The following is a 23,975-nucleotide window of genomic DNA, read 5'->3' on the forward strand; positions in this document are numbered from 1 at the left end:
CCGATGGAACCACTCGAGGTAGTTGTTGAAAGCGGTGAAGTCGTGAGGCACAATCTGCTCGGGGCCAGCATTCCGTGCCGCTTCCAAGCGGTGTTGGAACGCTCGTGATGTGGCCGCTATGATGGATCGGCCAATTTGTGATCTTCCTCTGCCGCTGCCTATCAAGCCTGCAAGAATCAACAAGTTAGTTTGTACCTCTTCTATCAAGAATCTTCCATCGCATGATTCCGGAAGTTTACCCGTGAAGCGCCTTGTCCGTGTCTTGCCACATTGGTGGGCACTCCCGATACAGCCCAAACTTGTCTCATCACTCTTTGCGGCTGGTGGTGTTCAACAAGCCACATGCATATGAGTGGGCAGCGCATACGCCAGAACTGCGCCTCCTCCGTGCACTTGGGGTTTAGGTCAGTCATCGCCGCGCCAATACGGTAGTAGCTACCATATGGCTCCCATTCCACCTGCAGCATACAATTATTTAGTAGATGCCGGTAGAATCAATCAAAACTAGGATTGCAACTCCGCAGTGATCGGTTACCTGCTCAGCGGTAAGAGTGTCCAACTCCGCGGTGTACTGCCCGTACATGATCATTGGATCGCTCGTCATCTCCGAGACATTGTCCCAAAGGTATGCCCAAGTGGGCTCCCGATCGGGAAAGTGAGGGAAATGAGGCCATGGCGTCTCGTTGAGTACCCCGGGACGCCCAACCGATAGGCGGTCCCAGCTCCATACGGAAAGTAGGAGCATGCATCCACCAATACCGCCGCTACCCGTCTTGCTCCCGATCCTGCGACAAGCTTCGTCCAACCGCATACATAAGATATTTGGTTACTACTTTGTGTAGCGCACTACTATAGGAAAATAGTACATAGAACAAATCATCACCTGCCGGTAGAGGTAGGCAAGTGCCGCTGTTCCCCAACTCCACCGGGCGTCCAACACCGTAAGCGCCTTCAGCCAACACCAATGGGCCAGCTTACCCCCACCGTCGGGAAAGAGAGTCCCGGAAATCATGTACCATAAGTACACGCGGGCGTACGTCCTCCGAGTGTCCTCGTCGGCCTCTATGGGGCATTCTGCAAAGTTAGTTCTGATCCAAGTGAAAGACGCGCCGGCGGGAACTCTCTCCTTTGGATTTTCTGGCGGCGGAGGAGCCCTGCCAATAAGATCCTCCATCTGTCCGCGCCACCCATCAGAAGCTGTGTTCATACACAGTGGCTCGCCCCGAATAGGTAGTGCAAGGATCATGGAAACATCCTGCGAGTAGGGGCCATCTCGCCGGCCCTCAAGTGGAAGGTGTGAGTCTCCGGCCTCCACCGGTCGACAAGGGCGGTGAGTGCCGAGGGGTTCATGTGTGGCCCCCACGGCTTACAAGGGATATGAACGGCATAAGACCGGTAGGCCGGATGAACTCCGTGTACCTCTCGTCATAAGGTATATCCGGTGTGCCATGGTAACGAATCTTCAAAGGGTGAAGATCCGTTCCCCTCTCCGTCATATGAACAGCCCGGTGCTCCCTGTCGTACTCTTCATCCAGAAGCCACACCATCCTACATGTATGAGCAACACATACAACATATTATGAGCCATTCATACCAAATATGAGCAACACATACATGAGAATATATCCAAATAAGCCATCACACATACATTCCTAACAAATATGAGTTATTCCATCAAGAATACATGAGAATATATCTAACTTTCGAATCACATATACATCACACATACATGAGAGTTCATATCCAAATACATCACACATATGAATTTCGTAAGACATACCATTCCTAGGCACATAATAGACATATGTAAGACAATAGAATGCATTTGCTAAGCTCCAATTTTGCCTTTCACCACATACATACATAAGGATTTCAACACATACATGTAAAATTTCATTCAACACATCTAGGGTTCCTACATATCTAGGGTTCCTACATATCTAGGGTTCCTACACATACACATTCAACACATACATAGCCATTTCAAATCTAGTTTCCATGTCTAGGGTTCATGTGCAAATCTAGCAAGATCTATGAAATTAGTGGATGAATGTGAGGGATTCGAAGGGGAATACCTTGAGGAATGGAGGAGGAAGGACTTGGCCGGCCGGATCTGACGATTGCTTGGTCGATTTGGTGGGGGGCGAAGGGGACTCGGCGGCGGCGGCGGTTTCTCGGGAGGAACAGAGAGAAGAGAAGAAACCGGTCGCGTCGGGCTGGGCGCGGGCGCGGGCGCCACACTTAAGTGGATGTGTGGCGCCCGTGGCATCGGCGCCACACATGCTAGTGTGGCGCCCGTGGCGTCGGCGCCACACATCGAGCCTCGCAAAACGGCTAAGTCCCGGACGTTCGGAGCCCCTGGATGTTTTCGACCGAAAACATGATATAAGTTGGCATGTGTGGCGCCGTTGGGAGGGCGCCACACATGCTGCCACGTCGGACGGGCGCACCGGCTCGGCGGCGAGGGGGCCACGTCGGGCTGGGTGTGTGGCGCCGGCAGGGAGGGGAGCCACATGGGCATGTGTGGCGCCCGTGGGAGGGGCGCCACACAAAAGGGTTAGATTGGTGAAATAGTTTCGCCGGAGGGTCAGTCTGTGCTTTTCTTCCACTTTTGGGGTATTTTTGTGTAAATCGCCCCAACACGAAGCAGACGCCACACGTCCTGACCCCTGCTGACGCCGGAGCACCCAACGAACAGCAGACAATTATCCGTTTGTCCTCTAGGTACATGTAAAGTCCAATCAGCTCTTCTGATCTGATGATAAAACAACCAGTATCTCTCGCTCTCCGTCCGTACCGCGTCAGATAGAAGAGTAGATGCTGCTGGAAAAAGAGACAGATCCCCCGACTCCCTCGCAGATGGTGCTGACACCGTATCTCCCGGCGACAGCGACCACGACCGTGGCCGGCGATGGCCACGCGGAGGACGGCACGTCGCAGTTCCACAACAACTAAAGTTTGTTTGACAGACACGGTCGAAAGAGACGCGTGCCTTGCTCTCCCAGATCAGAATGGCATCCATGCCTGTGCATCGCTCCCGACCCAAACCTTCCTTCCCCACGAAACCAGCCCAAGAATCTTATGGGCTTCCTCGGAAACCATAAGGCTAGCCATAGTGCTAGTATCATAGTTAGTATCATGCATCCTAGCCCCACCAAAAATACTGATGTGGCAGATAATTATGGATGAGAGAGGAGATTAGAGTATCATAGGTAGATACTGTATCATAGTGCACATCACGAGAAAAGTTAGTATCAAATAAATCTTGTACACAAATTTATATTGGGATTCTACAAATCAATTAATATAGCAAAACTATGATACTAGTCTATGATACTATGCATTATGGATCTAGTATCATACAAAAATATCATATGCATGATACTACTATATGATACTACCCACTATGGCCAGCCTAATCATGCCCCGCTGGAGTCTGCACGAAGCAAGTGAGGTGCTCCTTCTCGAGGCTAAATCCTCTGGCCGCTTCACATGGATGGATATACGCGGACATGTCCATGTGCTTCCCCTCTTTTTTTAGGAAAATGCTCCGGCCTGACTCCCGCATCGGCTTAATGGGTCTATTTTTTCGGCTCAACAATGGTTTCGCTGCAAAATACATGAGTGAGATGATGAACTATTTGTTGTAAACAATCCGTATTTTTGTAGGATTTGTTGTTAACAATTATTGTAAAGAGACAACATTTTTTTTATTTTTTTGTTGATGCTAATAAAGTGATTTTTTTGTTGTAACCATTTGTGACTTTGAATAAAATAGTAGGTGATTTTTGTTGTAATTCAATCTGTAGCAAATTAAATGTCGCTTGACCACTTTGCATCATTTTTGCAAACATATTGATTTTTTATTGTAATCAGTTGTGACTTTTTGTAACAAAAGTTGGTGATTTTTGTTGTAATTTAATATGTATTCCCTCCTTACCAAGGCTTAGGGCGTATATTTGTTTGCACGCCGATTAAGATGGAGTTTGAAACGATAATAGGTTTCAGTTTTGCCCTTGTTCCGTCGCTTTAATCTCTCTCATTTGTTGCGCAAAGGCTCCTCGTTCTCGCTAACTGCCACCACGTGAGATATGGCTGTAACTTCTCCCAACCCACGACCCAATCAGGCAACCTTTTGTAGCATGCATGCACAGCACCACAAGTTCACGGCCATTAAATCTACGCATGACTGCTTGGAAGTAGGAACGGCGGTTTACATGCAGCAACTTTTGAGGAGGAACCAAGAAAAGAGGAGGGGCATATTCGGGAGTTCAGCAATTGCATCCGCTCCTGGCGTCGACCGCGCCTTGTTCCCTGGGAAAAATTGCAAAAAAAAATTACGCCCTAAGCCTTGGCAAGGAGGGAGTAACAAATTAATTTTTATTTTTGCAAACATATGGATTTTTATTGTAATAGTCTCCGGTTTTTGTTAATAATAATGGCTACTTTTGTTGTAAATTGATCTCCAACAAAACAATTTGTTGGTTTAATTTATTGTGACATTACTTTTAAAAAATGTTGCAACTTTTTGTTGTAATAGTATATATTTTTTGTACACGAAGAGATGATTTTTATTGTAATACTCTTCACATTAGGGAGATACTGCGGGTTGGTTTCCAAAAAAAGGAGGGTGGCAAATGTAAAACTATATTTAAACTATTTTCTGAAAAATATAGTACTGCGGGTTGATTCTCCAAAAACCGGGGTCTATAATGTAAATTTCCAAATGCGACTGATTCTGCCAGTCGGATCGCCATCGGACAGCACGGAGGACGACCGATTTTTGCCCCCAGATCCGCCGCCCGACGCGTAGCGTTCGCCCTTTTTTTAGCGGCACCCAAACTTGATTCTGATGTGGAAAAAAATAACTCCATTCTGATGATATCTGAGCAACTTTACCGGGCTGCTGTTCCGTTGTGCACTTATGCCTCAACACAGGGCACTTGGAATAAAGGTAAAAAAAGGCACTTGGAATATACCTCACGGAGTAAAACTTCTGTCGTCCCGTCTCCTACGACAGACAGCATGATATACAACTCTAACGCGAAAACTTCTGAAACTTCTAATACCACATCATATCTACTTTCCTATTAGCATCTTACAAGTTACAAGGCCGGTCATTTGAGATTCGCAAGGTCTTCAAGAGGCACTGGTATAGAAAAGGTTCATGACAACGCATGAGCAGCAAGCTTCCAGACAAACTCGACATACAAAAACCGCGTCATCAGAATACGAGGTGTTATTAATGTGCAACAAGCTTCCAGACACTTATGCTGCTACACTGAATAGTTTGGGTGATTCGCAATAGGAAAATGTAACTGCAAAAGAACACAAAACGAACAGTATAAAGTTAGGCAATCAGGTTATGCAGTGAAGGAAATAAATAAATAAATAAATAAATAAAAGGAACAAAACATTGAAGACGCACAAGGCATGTAACTCGAGACTTTCCTAACAAAATAGCATCAATGGCAACATCTTTTTTTTCGAAATGAGGATATAACCCCGGCTTCTGCATCATGATGATGCACACGGCCATTTATTAAAAAGATTCAAGTTCAGTACTGTGTTACAACTCAAGCATCGATCAATGGCAACATCTAACGCACAATATCCTGCCACTTCGTGATTCTGTTAGAAATATGTTTTGTTTATCAAAAATACGCAAGTAAATGTAAACAGTATATATTGAGGTAGCCATAGATCTATGGCCCATTCCCAGCTAGTTTCCTGCCAAGCTCAACACCTCTCGTATGAAAAACACAACCAATATCGGCAGCCTTTTGTATTTTGGTTCTCAAACAACACCGACATAACATTCACTTGTGGCGAACGACATTTCTTCCGTGGCGACCATCTGTCGATTATGCTACTCACTGACAACAGTCTGATTTAACTACTAGTGTATGGACAGCAGCAACACAGATGACTAGGGAAAAGTTGTAAATGCATATTTGAAATCTGTCATGACTCCTAGTACTGGTGCCCAGGTATGTCCCAGTAGAAACAAGGCCCAACCAGTAAGGATCATGATAGCCATAGCACAGAATACAAAAGCCTCCTCTTGGGCTTTTGGAGTGCAAGATAAAACAAGCAACTCGAAACATGAAATAAAATACCACATTTAAGTAACAAGAGCAACTTAAAACATCATGTACATTAAAGAAGAGTAAACGGGCTTCCACCAAAGAGGTTTAGAACACTTACTAACTAACATCCACTTCAGTATCTGGCCCACTTCCACCCAAACTTCGATCATCCGGAGAAGCTACTGTGAATTCTCCACCCGTTACAGCCATATACTCATGTAGCTGTAATCATGAACATTATGCAGGGTCTCTACTTCTATGCCTGCGGTGTCTAGAACGCTTTCTACTTCTGTCTTTATCTGATGACTTTCTACTGCTAGATGCATATTTATCCTTGTATTCATCACTAGAATCAATGTCAGGCGTGCGGGTCCGGTGGCTCCTTTTCTCCTGGCGTTTTCTCTTATTCTTTTGGCTGTCACTGGACGAATCGGCATCAGGAGTTCTACTCCGGACAGTTCTATGCCTTGAATGTGACTTTCTTTTCTTACTCCTGCGCCGTTCACCAGAAGAATCAGAATCTGGTGTTGCGCTCCTAATTTTATGATGTGATCTTCTTTTCCTGCTCCTGTGTCGTGCAATCTCGGTATCAGACTCTGAGCTACCATTCCAGACTTGACGATGTGAAGAGTGTGACCGGTCTTTCTCAGCTCTATGCTCTTGCTTCTCATATTTTGAATCAAGCTTTTCGAAACCATCTCCATTTGCATTATCAGCTTTCACCGAGTCAAAGGGAATCTCATTCTCCTTTATCTCTCTGCAAGCAGTTTTTTCATTCCTAGAAACACTTCCATCAGCTGTTGGAAGGATTTCTGATCTGAATAAGACATTCTGTGGCACGGCAGGTTTTTCTGCAGGAACCTCCAGCCCCAGTTCTTTACCTAAAGATTCCAGGAAATCTTCAGCAACAAGACGATTAAGAGCCATATTGGCACCTTCACTCGTTTTCACTGGATCCACCGGTTTATTGCTAAGAGGTTCATCCATATCATCGTCTGAATCATCGGAAAAGATAGCCTGCAACACACAACAAATAACATGTAAAATATAAAGGTACAGAACCCATACATTAAGCTATTGTTTAACTACATCTATGTTTGGTAATAATATGAGATGGCATTTGGTGATGTAACATTTTCTCCACTATTGCGCACTGAAGTTTGGAGTTTTTTCTCCTTGAAAGGAACAAAACCACATCACATTCTTCATATATTGTACATGCAATACTTAAGGATTTAATCATTTAAATATTTAATCAGTCATATCAAGCTAGGTATCTAAGCCTATTTTTACAGCATATCAACCTATTAAGTCCAATACATAGGGTAGCTGTACTCTATATGGATTCTGTTCTACATATGTTTTTTATGAAATTCATCTAAAGTTTCGTTTTTAAAATGAGACGGTGCATTGGGACTTTTGGCATGTAGAAACGAACCAGTATTTAATTGAAACACCACTGGTGCATTGTTCAATACAAGAGGCAAAGTCAATGTTATTACAGAGTAAGAAAGTAAAGAGAGCAAGCATCAAACATGCAATTTTAGGTCCCGTTTGGAACAAAAGAAAAGTGAAGGAACTTTGGAGGATAGGATTCCTATAGGAAAAATTCCTATGGTGCCGTTTCGAACAAAGGAATAGAATTCTAAGATTCTAGAGAGCAGAAAGTAAAGAGAGCAAGCATCAAACATGCCATTTTAGGTCCCGTTTGAAACAAAGGAAAATTGTAGGAACTTCGGAGGATATATGATTCCTATAGGAAAGATCCTATGGTGCCGTTTTGAACAAAGGAATAGCATTCTAAGATTCATCTAAATTTCCTATGCAATGGGCTACTCCACAGGAATTTTGAAGGAAAACTAACATGAGGTCTCACCTTATGTTTTCATCTACTTGTGTCTATAATTCCTGTGTTTTTCCTGTAACATTCAACGGCGTTTTTTAAACTTTCCTGTTGTTTTGGTTCCTGTAGGAATTCAGAATACATGACATCTCAATTCCTGCATTTTTCCTATTCCTACGTTTTGAGTTCCTTCTTTCCAAGCAGGACCTTGCTGTAACAGGATATTCCTTCAGATCTTTTTTAATTAAACTTGAACTTCTAGCCAATGTTTCCAATAAGTGTATAGGAGATAGGGAACACACATTACCTTGTAAAGATCAACAGGCCTCTGCATACTGCTCGGCACAATATCAGGGTCATTAGCATGTACATCTGCATCTGTCTGTTCTGTTCCTCCAGCAGAAGCGTTCTGTGAAATCACACTTGAGCTCTTCACATCATCATTTGTCCTTTTAGTGGATTCTGTCATAAACATGAGGGTGTCCATCTTGCTTATTGGTCTTCGAAGAGGCATTGGCTGCACATACGACATGCATGATCAGATACCAGCATGACTGCCATTTTAAAAATATATTCAATTCGACGCAAAAAAAAACACAAAGTAGAGTGACAGTGCTATAGATTAATACATCTCTCAGCTACCAAATCAGTAACTAATGAGTGTCTACAACTAGAGAGGGAAAACTGCCAACAGCAAATAGAAGGGGAACTTTACAGCTGTGCAAAAATGGGAAATTGCACTGGCACACTCCTACCAAATGTATATGTGGCCCTGTTCCTTTTTAGAAATAGCCAGCAATTTATTGTCCTTATCATGTGTACTTAGCTTCTACACTTCATTTTCCCATCATTCTTTGCCTAACAAATACATACCCAAACCATATATGATCATTTGAATTTACCTTCCCCATGAAAGGATCAATAATATCAAAACGCTTGCACAGTATTGGTGAAGGACGCCATTCGAACTCCTCCCTCGGTAAATACATGGGTTTCTCATCTCGGGGTACTGCAGAGCTCTGTATTGATTGATCAAGGATCAATGTGTGCAAAAACATAAGACAATACCGATGGGCCTAAGTAAGTTAACCCACCTCTGATTGAGTTGATGGTACAAAACGTTGCTCGTTTAAACCCAATATTGATAAAGGATCTATAGCCTTATATTCTTTGCCTTTTTCAATTGCATCTGCAGCAGCCTCAAAATCTAGTCTTTCACGAGCACGGTCCGCCTCTGACATAGAACTTGTAGGTACAACACTTGCAATTCGAAGACCTCCCTGATATTTTTCCTTCAGAAACTGCTCAAACCTTGCTTGCTTTGCAGGCTCATTTCTAAAAGGCTTCTTTGAATCTGGTACGCCATCCTGTTAAAAAGAACAATAATACATTTGCATAATCAGACTAGGATAAGGTAATTAATAAAAGGAATGTGGCTCTGACAAATAATTGGTACAACAGTGCAATACAAAAACATACAAGAGATATTGGCTTGACAAAGGTGTCACCCAGATTTGATTGTAATTGAACAGCTTCCTTTGCAGAAAAATATGTGCTAGATGATTTGGAGCTTCTATCGAGAGGCCTTTCACCAAGGATGTTTCCACGATTCTCAGCTGTTAACTTGTCAGAAGAAGGCTTTGACTTCACAGAATCAGGTCTTTGCTGGTCAACAAACTTCTGTTGATTCTCCCATAACTTCCTAGCATAGTAGCTACATCCATCTCCCCCATCAAGGAAAATAAATTGTGGGTTTGCTTTACTTTTTTCCTTGTAGAAATCCTCTATATGTTTCCCACAACGAGCAACCATAGCAGCACAACCCTCAATCAATAATCTTAAGGTAGTGTCTTCTGGAGGAGGAACCTCAGGAGGAGCTAGATCAGAATATTTATCAGCTGCCTGAATTGGACTTGAGAACTTATGGTGGCCGTCAAAATCAGCTGGGATCTCAGGAGGGTGAAATCTGAAAGTCACCAAATATCGATAATGATATAGGATAAACATATATAGCGGATGAAACATGGAGTTGAGTAAAATTAATTTGCCGCACATAACCTACACTAATATAGTATACATATACAGGAGCTAACAGGTGTATCATCTTTTCATTTATTTGCTGATTTCACTCAGCAATGCGGCCTCCACCATGGTGAGACCAATGAGGGAACCAGTCAACTAGCCTTGGTCCTCAGGGTGAACAAACATGTTTTTGACAGGTGAGCAGAGTAAGGGAGGTAGATCCCTGGTTTCGCACCTGGGGGTAGTTTCTACACTTTGACGATAGTTCAGAGAGAGAGAGAGAGCAGGATGTGATTCAGTTAAAAACACATATCGCCAGACACAATTGAACATGAGGATTTCATTGGCTCGCTAGACCTATTTTGAGTTAAATTAAAATTAAACTGTAAACCGATTTCATAATACACTAAAAAACTGTTGGTTAGATTTAATTTATACCATCCTATTTAGAGTAATATAATTGTCTACCAGAGGATTAGGTTTTCATTACATGTGATGCTTATCTACTACTTACTTTGTACAAATGTTCACAAGTCACACATGCAGCTTCCAAATTAAATGTCATGTTATATAACAGGTTTCCGTAGCAAAATATAAAATAGCAAAAGAAACTAACATAATGACTGCAAAAGGAAGGATTCAAACAACTCATATTTCTGAAGTTCAAGCAAGTAAGAAAAACCAAGCTAATCCATCATGAATAACCAAGAAGTATAACCTTTCAAGTTTATACTCCGAATTTGAGGCAATTTTGAAGCTCAGGAAGACACCTCTCTTCCTATCTTCAAGTTTAAACTTACTATCACCAGATGTTTTCGAAGGCTCGATATCAACTTCCGTTAGTTCATAAGAGAACCCTGAAAACAGCAAATGTTAGGAAAGAACAGCAGGTGTAAAATATCAAAGGGTCAATCTGTCGCAAAGAAAAGATATATTCTTCAGACACTAAACATAGTAAGTCTCATAAAGCTGAATATGCACAACCGTGAAGGCTTCCATTTGAGAGCACACATCCTCAGAGAACAAAATTAGACTTCATCTTAGAAGGCACAAGAAAATAACAATTGTATATTCAGAATCTACCTTAACACACTAATGCATTTCAGTAAGAAGTGACATACACAAAAACATCATATGTTGCCAGTCTTAAATTAAACGCTCCTAAGCCCTGAGCGGTGGCAAAATGCCTAGCGCTTAATTGGACTTAGCGCTTTAATCCTTCAGAAATGGGAAAGGCAGAGGCAGATGCTCGCTCTAACAGAACCTTGTGTTTCCATCAAGACCTCTCGTACTAACATGATGGTTTATATGGCCAGAAGATTAATCAATTACCTGATGCATAAATATCCTCATCTTCAACACCAAGCTCTTCGAGTGCTCCAATTCCAAAGCCAGGAGCATATTGTCCTGCTGGTGATCAAATAACTAGTTAAGATTTTTGCCCCAGAAATACCTAAGCAATATCAACAAAAAAGAAAATGGTATAAAAGAACCATGACTATCATACAGTTAGAAATCAGGAGATTTCCCCTCACTGAAGCATCACTTCTGTTTCTGTCCCTATTTACTGACTTCTGCGATCTTTTCCTATCTACAAAAAGAACAAATTTTAGATCAAGCTGTGAAATTTCTTAAAAGATTATCTCTGTCAGAATATGGTACCTTTGAACTCTGGAGCATGCTTGAATGGGTCAAAACCTAAACCATGCAAATCCTCCTTTGGATGAAGTACATACACCTAAATATATAGAGCAGATCAGCAGATATTTTCTTAATGTGAATTGCGAATATACCAAGCAACCATGAATATGAAATAAGTTTTTTCGTGAAAACACAAAAGCCTTGCATTTCGATGCATTGATAGATAAGAAGGTTATAGTTACAAGTCCCCGAGAGGACAGACACCCCGCTTTACAACTCAACCCAACAACAACAAAGCCTTTATTCCCAAACAAGTTGGGGTAAGCTAGAGGTGAAACCCATAAGATCTTGTAACCAACTCATGGTTCTGGCACATGGATAGCAAGCTTCCACGCGGCTCTTTCCATGGCTAGTTCTTTGGTGATACTCCAGTCCTTCAGATCTCTCTTTACCGACTCCTCCCATGTCAAGTGTGGTCTACCCCGTCCTCTCTTCATATTATCAACACGCTTTAGCTGTCCACTATGCACTGGAGCTTCTGAATATGCCCAAACCATCTTAGACGATGTTGGACAAGCTTCTCTGCAATCGGTGCTACCCCAACTCTATCTCGTATATCATCATTCCAGACTCGGTCCTTCCTCGTGTGGCCACACATCCATCTCAACATGCGCATCTCTGCCACACCTAACTGTTGAACATGCCGCCTTTTAGTCGGCCAACACTCAAGCGCCATGCCATACAACATTGCGGGTCGAACCGCCGTCCTATAGAACTTGCCTTTTAGCTTTTGTGGCACTCTCTTATCACAAAGAATGCCAGAAGCTTGGCGACACTTCATCCATCCGGCTTTGATACGGTGGTTCACATCTTCATCAATATCCCCATCCTTGTGCAGGATTGATCCCAAATATCGCAAGGTATTCTTATGAGGCACCACCTGCCCATACAGGCTAACCTCCTCCTCCTCGTGCCTAGTAGTACTAAAACTGCACATAATGTACTCTGTTTTAGTTCTACTAAGTCCAAAACCTTTCGATTCCAAGGTTTGTCTCCATAGTTCTACCTTCCTATTGACCCCCGTTCGACTGTCATTGATTAGGACCACATCATCCGCAAAGAGCATACACCATGGGATATCTCCTTGTATATCCCTTGTGACCTCATCCATCACCAAATCAAATAGATAAGGGCTCAAAGCTGACCCCTGGTGTAGTCCTATTTTAATCGGGAAGTCATCGATATCGCCATCTCTTGTTCAAACACTTGTCACGGCATTATCGTACATGTCCTTGATGAGAATAATGTACTTTGCTAGGACTTTGTGTTTCTCCAAGGCCCACCACATGACGTGCCACGGTGTCTTATCGTAGGCCTTCTCCAAGTCAATGAACATCATATGCAGGTCCTTCTTTTGCTCCTTGTATCTCTCCATGAGTTGTCGTACCAAGAAGATGGCTTCCATGGTCGACCTCCCAAGCATGAAACCAAACTGATTTTTGGTCACACTTGTCATTCGTCTAACGGTGCTCAATGACTCTCTCCCATAGCTTCATTGTATGGCTCGTAAGCTTAATTCCACGGTAGTTAGTACAACTCTGAATATCCCCTTTGTTCTTGAAGATTGGTACTAATATACTGCGTCTCCATTCTTAAAAATGGAGTTCAAGAGCTTAGTTAGCCATATTATCGCTATGTCTCCGAGGCCTCTCCACACCTCAATGGGGATACAATCAGGGCCCATTGCCTTGCCTCCCTTCATCCTTTTCAACGCCTCCTTGACCTCAGACTCCCGGATTCGCCGCACAAAACGCCTACTGGTAACACCAAAGGAGTTGTCCAGTTCAATGGTACAGCTCTCAGTCTCCCCATTGAACAGCCCGTCGAAGTATTCCCGTCATCTATGCTTAATCTCATTGTCCTTCACCAGGAGTTGGCCAGCTCCGTCCTTGATGCATTTGACTTGGTCAACATCCCTCATCTTCCTCTCTCGGATCTTGGCCATCCTATAGATGTCCTTTTCGCCTTCCTTCGTGCCTAACCGCTGGTAGAGGTCCTCATACGCCTCACCCCTTGCTTCACTCACAGCTCGCTTTGCGGCCTTCTTTGCCATCGTGTACTTCTCCATGTTGTCTGCACTCCTATCTAGGTACAGGCGTCTGAAACAATCCTTCTTCTTCCACCACCAGGTATCCCTAACTTCGCTTCTACTTCTCCTGGACACTCCAAACTCCTCTGAGGCCACCTTACGAATACAGGTCGCCATCTTCATCCACATATTGTCCGCATCACCTCCTTCCTCCCAAGGGCCATCCTTAATGACCTTCTCCTTGAACGCCTGTGCTACCTCCCCCTTGAGCTTCCACCACTTCGTTCTAGCGGCTTTCGCACGCTTATCCTGCTGGACACGAAGTCGAAAGCGGAAGTCAGCCACCACAAGCTTATGCTGATGGACAACACTCTCTCTAGGTATCACCTTACAATCTAGGCACGCATTCCTGTCTTCTCTCCTTGAGAGGATGAAGTCAATCTGGCTACTGTGGTGGCCACTACTAAAAGTCACTAGATGTGATTCTCTCTTTTTAAAGAGGGTGTTAGCTATGATCATGTCGTACGCTAAAGCAAAGCTTAGGACATCTTCTCCTTCTTGATTCCTGATACCATAGCCAAAGCCCCCATGCACCCCTTCAAAACCTATGTTAGATGTACCCACGTGGCCATTAAGGTCTCCTCCTATGAAGAGCTTTTCGCCACTAGGTACACCCCTAACCAAGTCCTCTAGGCCTTCTCGGAACTCCCTCTTAGTGTTCTCATTGTGGCCTATTTGCGGGGCATAAGCGCTAATAACATTGAGAACTAAGTCCCCAACTACCAACTTGACCAGCATAATCCGGTCCCCACATCTCTTGACGTCTACCACTCCAAATTTGAGGCTCTTGTTGATCAAGATGCCTACTCCATTTCTGTTTGGAGCCGTTCCCGTATACCACAGCTTGAAGCCGGTATCCTCTACTTCCTTTGACTTCTGGCCCCTCCACTTGGTCTACTGGACGCAAAGGATATCAACACCTCTCCTCACCGTTGTATCAACTAGCTCCCGAAGGTTACCTGTCAGGGACCCTACGTTCCAGCTACCTAAGCGAAACCTCCTAGGCTCGGCTAGCTTCCTTACCCTTCGCACTCGTTGAGTCAAATGCAAAGACCCTTGCTCATTTTCCAATACACCCGGGCGCCGATGTAGCGCGCCACTAAGGATGCGACGACCCGATCCTTGCTCACTTGCCACCGTATCCAGATCAAGATACAGCGCGCCACCTAGGGGGTGACGACCCAGCCCTTGCCTATTTGACACCACACCCGACGGGTTCCGATATGGCGCGTCGCTAAGAGGGTTACGCCCCAACGAAAATCTTTTGGGCTTCATCTCCATAAGAGTGGCTGGGTTTTTTACGTTGGCTCGCCAAGCCTATCACAACCCTCCTCCTTTACCCGGGCTTGGACCGGCTATATTGGGACAGCATAGGCGGAGTTGCTTTACAACTCAACCCAAGAAAAGAAAAACGTTAATCTAGGGGAGAAGCTGGCGAACACCCCGGGCCTCCACGTCCGCCCACTGACGCGCCTCGGCCTTTATGTCGTTGAACAAGGATGGCACCGAAGGTTGCGCGTTGTCGAAGACCACGGCATTCCGGTGCTTCCAAATCCACCATGCCGTAAGAATGATTATCGACGAAGTGCCCTTACGCAGCTGGTGAGCGGCGGTCCGCACCACCAGCGACCACCACTCCGCGAAGTCACCCTCAACCGTAGGAGAACCTGAGATGGATCGGATCGACGAGAGGACCTCGTACCAGACAGTCCTAGAGAAGGAACACCCAGTGGACTGATCACAGAGCGGGCATCTGGGCGCATGCGGTAAGCCGCGCGGCGCCAGCTTCTCGCTCGCCCAACACCTGTCAAGACAGGCCAAGACAAGCCAGGTAGATAAAGAACTTCACCCTTGGCGGCACCTAGGATTTCCAGCTCAGCTCCCAAGATCCTGAGATGATCGCCCCTAGAAGAGGGTGTCATAACATGAGCGGGAATTGTACTGACAATCCGTCGACCAGCGCCAAACCATCTTGTCTTGGTCCGGCGAAAGCTGTATGCCTCTGAGCCTGCCCCATAACTGCACATACTGCCAAAGTGCAAGGGCGCTCGGTGCACCAACAACGTCAGGGATCCAAGTGCGGTCCAACAACGCTTTGCGGACCGTACGCGCCTTCCTGCGGCGTTTAGGTACCAGCGCATAGACCTCAGGCGCCATCTCCTTGACGGACCTGCCATCCAGCCATCAGTCCTCCCAGAAGAGGGCGGACTCCCCGTTGCCAAGCACCATCGAGGTGGAGGCCGCGAAGAGGTCCAACTCCGCCTTCGAGAACTGCATGTCGAGCCCGTGCCAAGATCGCATGGGGTCAGTACGCATCCTCCATAGCCAGTGCACCCTACGACTGATCGCGGTGCAAGCTAGGTCAGGGATACCGAGGCCTCCGAGACACCGTGGACGACACACCTTGGACCACCATTGGCATCCGCCCTGGCCCAGAGGAACCCCCTCAGGATCTTGTTGACCTGTTTAAGCGTCTTCTTGTTGAGACTTAGTACCAACAGCTGGTGCAGCAGGATCGCTAGACGCCCCACACGATGCATCATAGAAGCCCGCCAGGTGGGGAGTCTGTTAGCAAGCCTGTCCACCAAGGCTGGAATGATGCTGCTGTCAGCCGTCTGGTGGAAAGCGGGATGCCAATGTACTTCACCGGGAAGGCGCTAGCTGGCACTCCATGAGCCCAACAGCGCCAGCGGCCTCCTCGTCCGAACAAGCAATAGGGGAAACCGAGCATTTGGCGAAGTTGGAGCACAATCCGGAGGCCTGCCCGAAGAGCTCAAGAATGCCGCGGACAGCGCGCAACTCTGTCTCATCTGGATGGCAGAAGAACACCACGTCATCCGCATATAGCGAAGCCGATGTCACCAAGTCTCGGTTGCGCCAATCGTCGCAAAATACCCAGCTCAATTGCCTTGACCAACACCCTATTGAGCGAGTTCATCATCAGAACGAACAGCGATGCTGACAAGGGATCACCCGTCTCAGACCCCTCCGATGCCATATGGGGGTCCTGGCTCGCCATTCAGCAACACCCTGGTACTCGCCGTTGGACAGCAGAATGGATACAAGCTCATGGAACCTTAGACCAAACCCGATCTTTCAAAGGACCTCCATGAGGAACCCCCAAGATACGAGCAATATCCAGTTTGAGCATCACCCTCGGCTCTTTCCCCCTATGGAGGAACTTAGCGGTCTGCTGGACCAACATAAAGTTGTCATGGATGCAACGTCTGCGAATGAAGGCGAATTGGTTATGATCCACCAGCGACTCCAGCCGAGGGGCCAATCGAATAGCCAATGTTTTCGCCACTAGCTTGGTGAAAATGTGAAAAAGACTAATCGGCCTATAATCACCCAACGCCGCTGCATCTGGGCACTTGGGCAGCAGAACCAACTGTCCACGCCCACACATCGTGTATAGCTTGTCAAAGGCTGCCATGAAATCAACCTTGATCACACCCCATCACTTTTGCAGGAACTCAGCCGTGAAGCCATGAGGCCCCGGCGCCTTGCCCGATGGTAAGTGCCTAACCACCTCCCAGACCTCATCCGCGTAAACGGCACTTTAAGCTCGGATAGGTCCTCTGAGGGGGTGCCCAGAAAATCCAAATCCAGCGAGCGAAGGCGGTCCACCGAGGTGCCGAGCAAGCCCTCAAAGTGCGCAAAGGTAGCTTCAGCCAAGGCTACATGGCCGGAGACAACCGCGCCATCTACCTATATGCTATGTATCAAGTTCTTCGACGCCGGTAAGCCGTGTGCTGGTGGAAGAAGGTTGTGTTGGTGTCCCCTTCCCTCAACCATGCAATCGTGCGCTCGAGGAAGCCAGACCCAAGTAGGCATGCTTAAGGTGCGCCCGGAGTAGACGCTCATCCGGAGATAATTGTCATGATTCCATGGCGATGTCCAACCTCAGCACCACCTCCCGCGCTATCATGCTATCATTAGCTACAGTTTGATACTGGTCGCTCCAGCTCAAAAGGCTGCGCGCCGTGAGTTTCAGCTTTGCGGTGAGCCTCCAGAAGGGATCCTAAACTACCTCACTGAACCCATCCAACTTCAGCCAGAAACGCTTGAACTGGAACTGTTTCCTCCCCGTTGATTGTGTGGTGCAGTCGAGGAGGGGGCAATGGTCCGCCACTACCGTCGCCAAGCATCGCAACGTGCAGCTTGGAGCTCCTCCGACGCCACGGTGACGGAATACTCGATCGAGCCAAACGACAGTAAGAGTTTCCCGCTCATTTGACAATGTGTACCGCCAGCCGTGCAGGTAGATCTCTTTGAGCTTGCAGTCGTTCAGAAAGCGACAAAACCTGCCCATCATCCTACGCTTCAAGTTCCCGTTGCCGCACAGAGCCCAGGTCCTTGGTGAATCACGCGGATGTCGCGAAGCTCATCAAGTTAGGCGACCTTGTCAGCCTCAGCCCGTGAGCCGTAAACGCAAGTCAGCTACGACCATGGTTCCCCCCCTAGGGGGGACACCCTAGCCGTGACACTGTTAGCACCGAAGTGGGTGCTATCAAGTTGCACCACCCTGCTCACCCATGCCACAATCACCCCACCACGTGTGTCAGTCACCGGCAAGCAGAAGTAAGCATCAAAATCCGCGCCTAGCGTTTCCATAACAATGGCATGAGTTACAACCGATAGTTTCGTCTCCTGGAGACATATAATGGACGCACCTGTGGTAACCACAACACTCCCAACACCCGTTCGTCGTGCGCTATCATTAAGGCCCTCGCGCATTGGCCACCATAATTAGGTTCATACAACATTGGAACAACTGGCAACACCCGAAAAAACCCGCCTCCACGAGGCAACCACCCGACATCCCCAACAACGGCGGGGAACAACCTGTGATCGAGGAGAGCGACCATCCGTAGAACTCCGCGATCGCCTCAATCATGTCATCCGTCAAGGGGAGCTCGTACATCTTGTGGTAGGCTTCAAGGGCTGCCACCGACTGGCTGACCTGCAATCCTCGAGCTACGGCGAGGCTAGAAGTTGAGCTCCACCAACCTACGCCTGCGGCTAGAGTAGCTCGATTTCGCAGCTTCCAGGAATTCACCAAGTTTCCGGGGTCTAGCTGGAGTGGCATGTGGCGTGGTGCCGGCGGTTGACGCGCGCTATGGAACACCATCGGCGGCGAAGCGAAGCAACATACCGCCGAGGATGCACCGTTTGGCGTAACAACCAGTCAACCGTTGCGATTGCCACGCGCTAGGGGTGGATCCACCTATATCTCCTCGTCCACGGTCTCATCATCAGAACCAACAGTCCCGGTACCCACCACTGGTAGCACCTGGGCTTGTGACAACCATGGTGCGACAGCCCAGCACTGTGTGCGCAGCAGCCTGAGCAGGGTCCTAGCCCGGCACATCCTCCTAGCCATCCTGGCCCAGCCCACCAACCCGGTCCATAGCTTCCTTGAGCCCCTCTGGACTGGCAAAGGCGTCGAGGCCCAGCGCCAGCCCAGGAACAAACGGCCCAGCCAAGGTATCCAGCGTCGACCTCTGGACAACGTCTCAGGCGCTGGCTGGCGCGGCGCAGCTGGCAGGACCACGACGACCGAGCCAACCCGAAACACTCCCCCCACGCTTGCCTCCCCTCCTTCCCCTCCTTCTGCAGCTTCCAATTCGTCCACATCTCCAGTCTCCGTCAGGGGGAGCTCATTGACCGAGCTCTAGACCACCAACAGCTCCATGGTAGGGGATCCAAAGGCAAGGCACTCACAGCAGCCCCACCACTTCCATCCTGGCTGGCGGTGCTTTGGACGATAGCTTTTGCCCTCAGCGCTTGCACCTTGCGCTCACCGCACCGCCGCTTTTTCGCGCGTCGCGACATGTCAAAGTTCGGCTCATCGATGACCGCGCTAGACGCCAGCATCCTGGTGGCCCCACCCACTCCCGCCAGCTTGACCAGACGACGACGAAGCGCCACCTCCGCTCCCGCCGGACCCGGGCAGCACGTCCGGCATGCCCCTCGTGTAGGTGTACTGCCGCCTCGACCATGCTGCCGTCCGCCCGCCAATACCATCGTTTCGTCCGTCGGAATCACCTCGCGGCGTGTGACGGCGGTAGTCGACAGTTCTTGTCACGTGAACGAGTAGCGGGTAAAGCGGGTAAACCAGTGTATTGATATGCGGCGGCACGACGGCCTGCGCCGGCGCCGCCACGTCCTCCAGCGACGACGGCTCGTCAGGTTCAACGACGTGCAGGTCCACCTCCCTCGAAATCAATGTCGGGTCCAAGCAACACGCCGAGAGACGGAGCATGCCCATGTCAGCGCGGCTCCGAGTGAGCGGGTGGAGGTGCTCCATCCAGGCCGACGGAGCAAGGACCGCCTCTGCCATGGAAAGGTTCCACGTGTTGGCAGGGACGCCCTCGACCTCAACCTCGGCGTGAACGCAGACACCGTCGGAGCCGGCATGCGTGCGGCACAACCATGGCTACCCTATCCCTATCTTCCTTCGTGGCGAAGAAAAGTAGGAAATAAGAGAATTGGTTTAGAAGCAGTACTTAGTACTCCCTCCGGTCGGTTTAAATTGACGCAGGTGGTACACATACGGAAGACAGTTTCATGTGTTAAGCAGCGTCAATTAAATAGGACCAGAGGTAGTAGGACCTAAAAATGTGATTCCATGAAAGCCTTGCTCAGTCAACTTAATAATAAATCAGATTCTATAGTTTCCTTTTGGAATCGCTGTATGCAGTGTATAACAACACTCAAAAAACAGATCTATCAGGAATAAAAATAACTAGCAGATACAAGGAAAAGATCACAACAAGTTCATTTAAGTTGGAGAAAAGAATGTCCAGCAAACAAGTTAATGCATCCCAAAGAATCTCAGAAAAATAAAAATAAAAGTGAAACATTACAAGAGAAATGCTGACATACAGTTGAACAAGGAAATGTATTGACTGAAACATATAAAGCACAAAGATACACTTGTCCTACTTACTGGAGTATTTCCAGAAGCACGCATATCATCAAATGATTCTGCAACATTTTCGTCCACTCTAGATTTCTGGGAAGAAACCTTATCTTGGTCCTCGTTATTACTGATACCAGAGAGTGCAAGAAAGGCTTTTCTAGCTTCTCTGCGTGATTCTGTATGCACCAGCAAAAAATAGTTAGAGAACAATACACTAGCAGTTTCTAACCATTATTTCACTAGTATTTCAGAAGCAGAGTGGATTTCTCTGAACAGGTAATATCTCTGGACTAAGATAATTTGTGAACTCGGATTTTCTGCAGCTGAAGCTGAAGCTGGTACAAGAGGACATTCATGGCTGTACGAACTGAGCGTTCTGACTACATTGTGTGCCACACTTTGGATGCAAATGGCTGGTTATGACAAAATTATTGAAGGCTGCACGGGACAATGTTCAATTTTGTGCCATATATCGACTGTGAGCGTTTCAAAATTAATAGACTGCAATGCATACCATATAAGGAATCGGCATGCGCATCTTTGATGGTACGACCTTGACGCCAGCCCATTTTCATCAGTAATTTCACACCTGCTCGTATGAAGCAAAGATATTACTTTTATCTGAAAAATGCATATAAGGATGCACATGTTGAAAAGATAAAACAACATAGAAACAAACCAATCGAGGTTGTGGCAGGGACCACCAATTCATCCGGAACAGGTCCAGGTATAGCTGATGGTCTGCATATAGATATGCAACAAACCAACGATGAGTGTTTTTAAATACATATATCTATCAAAGTGTGGTAGCCAACCAAACATCACCCAAGCTAACTCTGCATCATGTCAGTTACACAACCAGTAGCACAGAATGTAAAGAAGCTAACCTCTCAATTTGTTCCTTGGATGCTTGTTTTCTGGCCTGTTCTGCAGCTGTAAAACCAAATGTATCATACTGTTGGGACGTTTCCAAGGCATTACCTCCCATATCCTGCAAGTGGTGCCCAAATTCTCAACAGATCAATTCCATCTCCATGGATAAAATTTATCCAGTGAAATCACTAGTACATGCCAAATGAAAAAAATTAGACACTCTTGGACTGTCAGGTTCAGTCAAATGTGTCTATTGATACCAGACCAAGAAGCACTGATACATGCTTATCATTCTAAGAAATGTGAGATATTTTACAAGGACAATTATCTTTTGCTTCTCCGATAGGTATCGACTGCACTAGAGATACTTTTACCGCAAGCATCTGTAAATGGATGCACATGTTACCATGGTCTTTTAAGGTGGTAAGGCAAGGCAAGGCACCCAGCCTCGAACCAAACTATTATAAGCTCTTAAGGTGATGCATTAGACATTGTAGGAATAGGAACACAGAAATGATGATAGATATTATCATTATTTTCAAGAAAATAAACAGCACACATATTACAACACAAATGGATATTCTTAAGATAGGCCACTATCGATGCAACAGTGCAACACAAGAGTCTTCATGGACCAAAAGCCCAACTACTAGTCACATGACCTGATTCCTGCAACACCTCCCATCTCTTCCTCTCCTTCTTCCCCACAACAGCAGAAAACAGCACACAGCCTTCTCATCTCCCTCACCACAGCCACAACTCCTCACTACAGTAGCAGGGTAGGTCAGGGGAGGAGATCGGCAGAAGCAGCAGGGTGCTTGCTAGAGTGCATGGTGGCGGTGGTATCATTGTCTCCAAGACAGAGGATCAACGATGCAGCTCATTGTATGCCGGCAGAGGTTAATGGATCTTACAGGTTAATTACTTAGTCCAACAGCTCGTAGCTGAACAATAACATGCATACACATGCCAAACTTGTTTGCAGATAGTGAAAATTAAAAATCTTGTTGTTTATCATTGTACTCCCAGTCATGGAACAATGTGTTTTACAAGCCAAACTTTACTTGTAAAAGAGGGGATACCCAGAAAATAGAAGCGTTTTCATTTAACTGTTTCTTCCTCACTAAATGACTAGAACATGATGTGTATGTCGTAAGCCCTCAGAAGCCAAAACATCAAGCAATCCAAATGGAATACCTTAATTTAAAATAGAACAAAACAGTCTGTGATCTGTGCTGACTATCAATAAGATTAATTTTCCATGCAATAATGTGAGGAGCAGAAGAACAAAAATATTACATACCTTGATGTCTTCCTCATCAAGAAAGTTATATATGCTTTGCTTTTTATGTTCAGCTCTACTTTTTCGTGACGATGTAAATGTCTGTGGCACCCATCCTGGAGTATTGTTTACAACGAGATCAGTTTCTTCCATGGTACTTTCCACATATCAGAATTTGTAGCTTGAGACAGCATACCCTCTTTTGAGCCGGCGGTATTGTAAAAGCCAGCAGAGAAGCCTCCAGTAAATGCACCATGAAATCTTCTCCGCCCTTCCTCATCCCTCACCTACACTCACATTACAATCTCACTTTCAGTAAAGAAAGTAAGGGCATAATAATCACTTAATAAAGTAAATCATATGCTTCATGACAATGCTAGCAGAAGAGAAATCCAATAACAAATTGGTAACAAAAAAAAGGAAAACTCAAAAGATATAGCTCACTAAAACACGGTTTCGCCACAAACCCTTAGTAGAAGAGCAATTGCTTCTAAATCCCTAAACTGGAACAGAATCCCCAACTCAGTTTGAATAAACAGCCCCAGATGTATAAGCTAGCATGGAATCACTACTAAACTACGAAATTGCTAGTAATCGTAGATGACCCCTATTAGCAACCAACGCGCTAGCAATTAATTAACCGGATAGAAAGGAGAACAAATATGCCTATACTAAGGGTACGAGGAGATTGAGTGAGATGTGTGGGGGAGGGACCTCCTGCTTCCAGGCGGGGAGGGTGCGGAGCTGGCCTGCTTCGGCGACGCCGCGGCGCTTGCGGGCGGAGACGTCCTCCTCCCGCTCGATGGGCGTGCCGTAGACCACAAGGTCCTGGCCGTCGTCGTTGGAAGCCATGGCCGCGCGAGACGGGGAGTGGCAAGCCCTAGGCCTCGCTGGAGGCGAAGCTGCTGGACAAGTTCGGGACGGGGAACGGGACACCGAGCGGGCCGGTGGCTACCAGATGCCGCACATCCATCTTGGTGTTGGACCGGCCCAGCGTTTTTTTTTTGGCTTTTTCGGTTTTCCTTTCTTTTATGCTGTTTCTTTTCTGTTTTTTTTTCCAAATTTGAATTTTTTTCACTTTTATTCAAAATCTGAGTTAATAAAAAATTAAAATTTTCGAATATGAATTTTTTATTTTTTAAAAAATA

The 23,975-nt window shown here is 46.4% G+C and overlaps 1 protein-coding gene across 1 annotated transcript; it reads right to left on the reverse strand.

Moving 5' to 3' along the window:
- Positions 1 to 5,120: 5,120 nt before the first annotated feature.
- Positions 5,121 to 23,694, reverse strand: LOC124685320 (G patch domain-containing protein TGH homolog). Its single transcript, XM_047219665.1, has 17 exons — positions 23,542 to 23,694; positions 23,024 to 23,114; positions 22,849 to 22,943; positions 21,560 to 21,663; positions 21,352 to 21,413; positions 21,187 to 21,261; positions 20,700 to 20,848; positions 11,617 to 11,692; positions 11,462 to 11,545; positions 11,287 to 11,364; positions 10,673 to 10,811; positions 9,412 to 9,898; positions 9,027 to 9,299; positions 8,835 to 8,951; positions 8,240 to 8,449; positions 6,208 to 7,106; positions 5,121 to 5,318 (listed from the first exon to the last, which is right to left on the reverse strand). The coding sequence occupies exons 1-16, from the start codon at positions 23,677 to 23,679 to the stop codon at positions 6,327 to 6,329; spliced, it is 2,958 nt and encodes a 985-aa protein (XP_047075621.1). The 5' UTR covers positions 23,680 to 23,694; the 3' UTR covers positions 5,121 to 5,318; positions 6,208 to 6,326.
- Positions 23,695 to 23,975: the final 281 nt, after the last annotated feature.

The sequence above is a fragment of the Lolium rigidum genome, chromosome 1, assembly GCF_022539505.1.
Source record: "Lolium rigidum isolate FL_2022 chromosome 1, APGP_CSIRO_Lrig_0.1, whole genome shotgun sequence".
Classification (NCBI taxonomy): Eukaryota; Viridiplantae; Streptophyta; class Magnoliopsida; order Poales; family Poaceae; genus Lolium; species Lolium rigidum.

Bases quoted from the DNA above. Each gene is read 5' to 3' on its own strand.
- LOC124685320 (XM_047219665.1), bottom strand. From the start codon at position 23,679: ATGGCTTCCAACGACGACGGCCAGGACCTTGTGGTCTACGGCACGCCC. The intron at 10,812-11,286 runs GTAATTGATTAA...TGCTGTTTTCAG, and splicing joins TGAGGATATTTATGCATCAG to GGTTCTCTTATGAACTAACG. The intron at 8,450-8,834 runs GTAAATTCAAAT...TCGTATGTGCAG, and splicing joins TTGATCCTTTCATGGGGAAG to CCAATGCCTCTTCGAAGACC.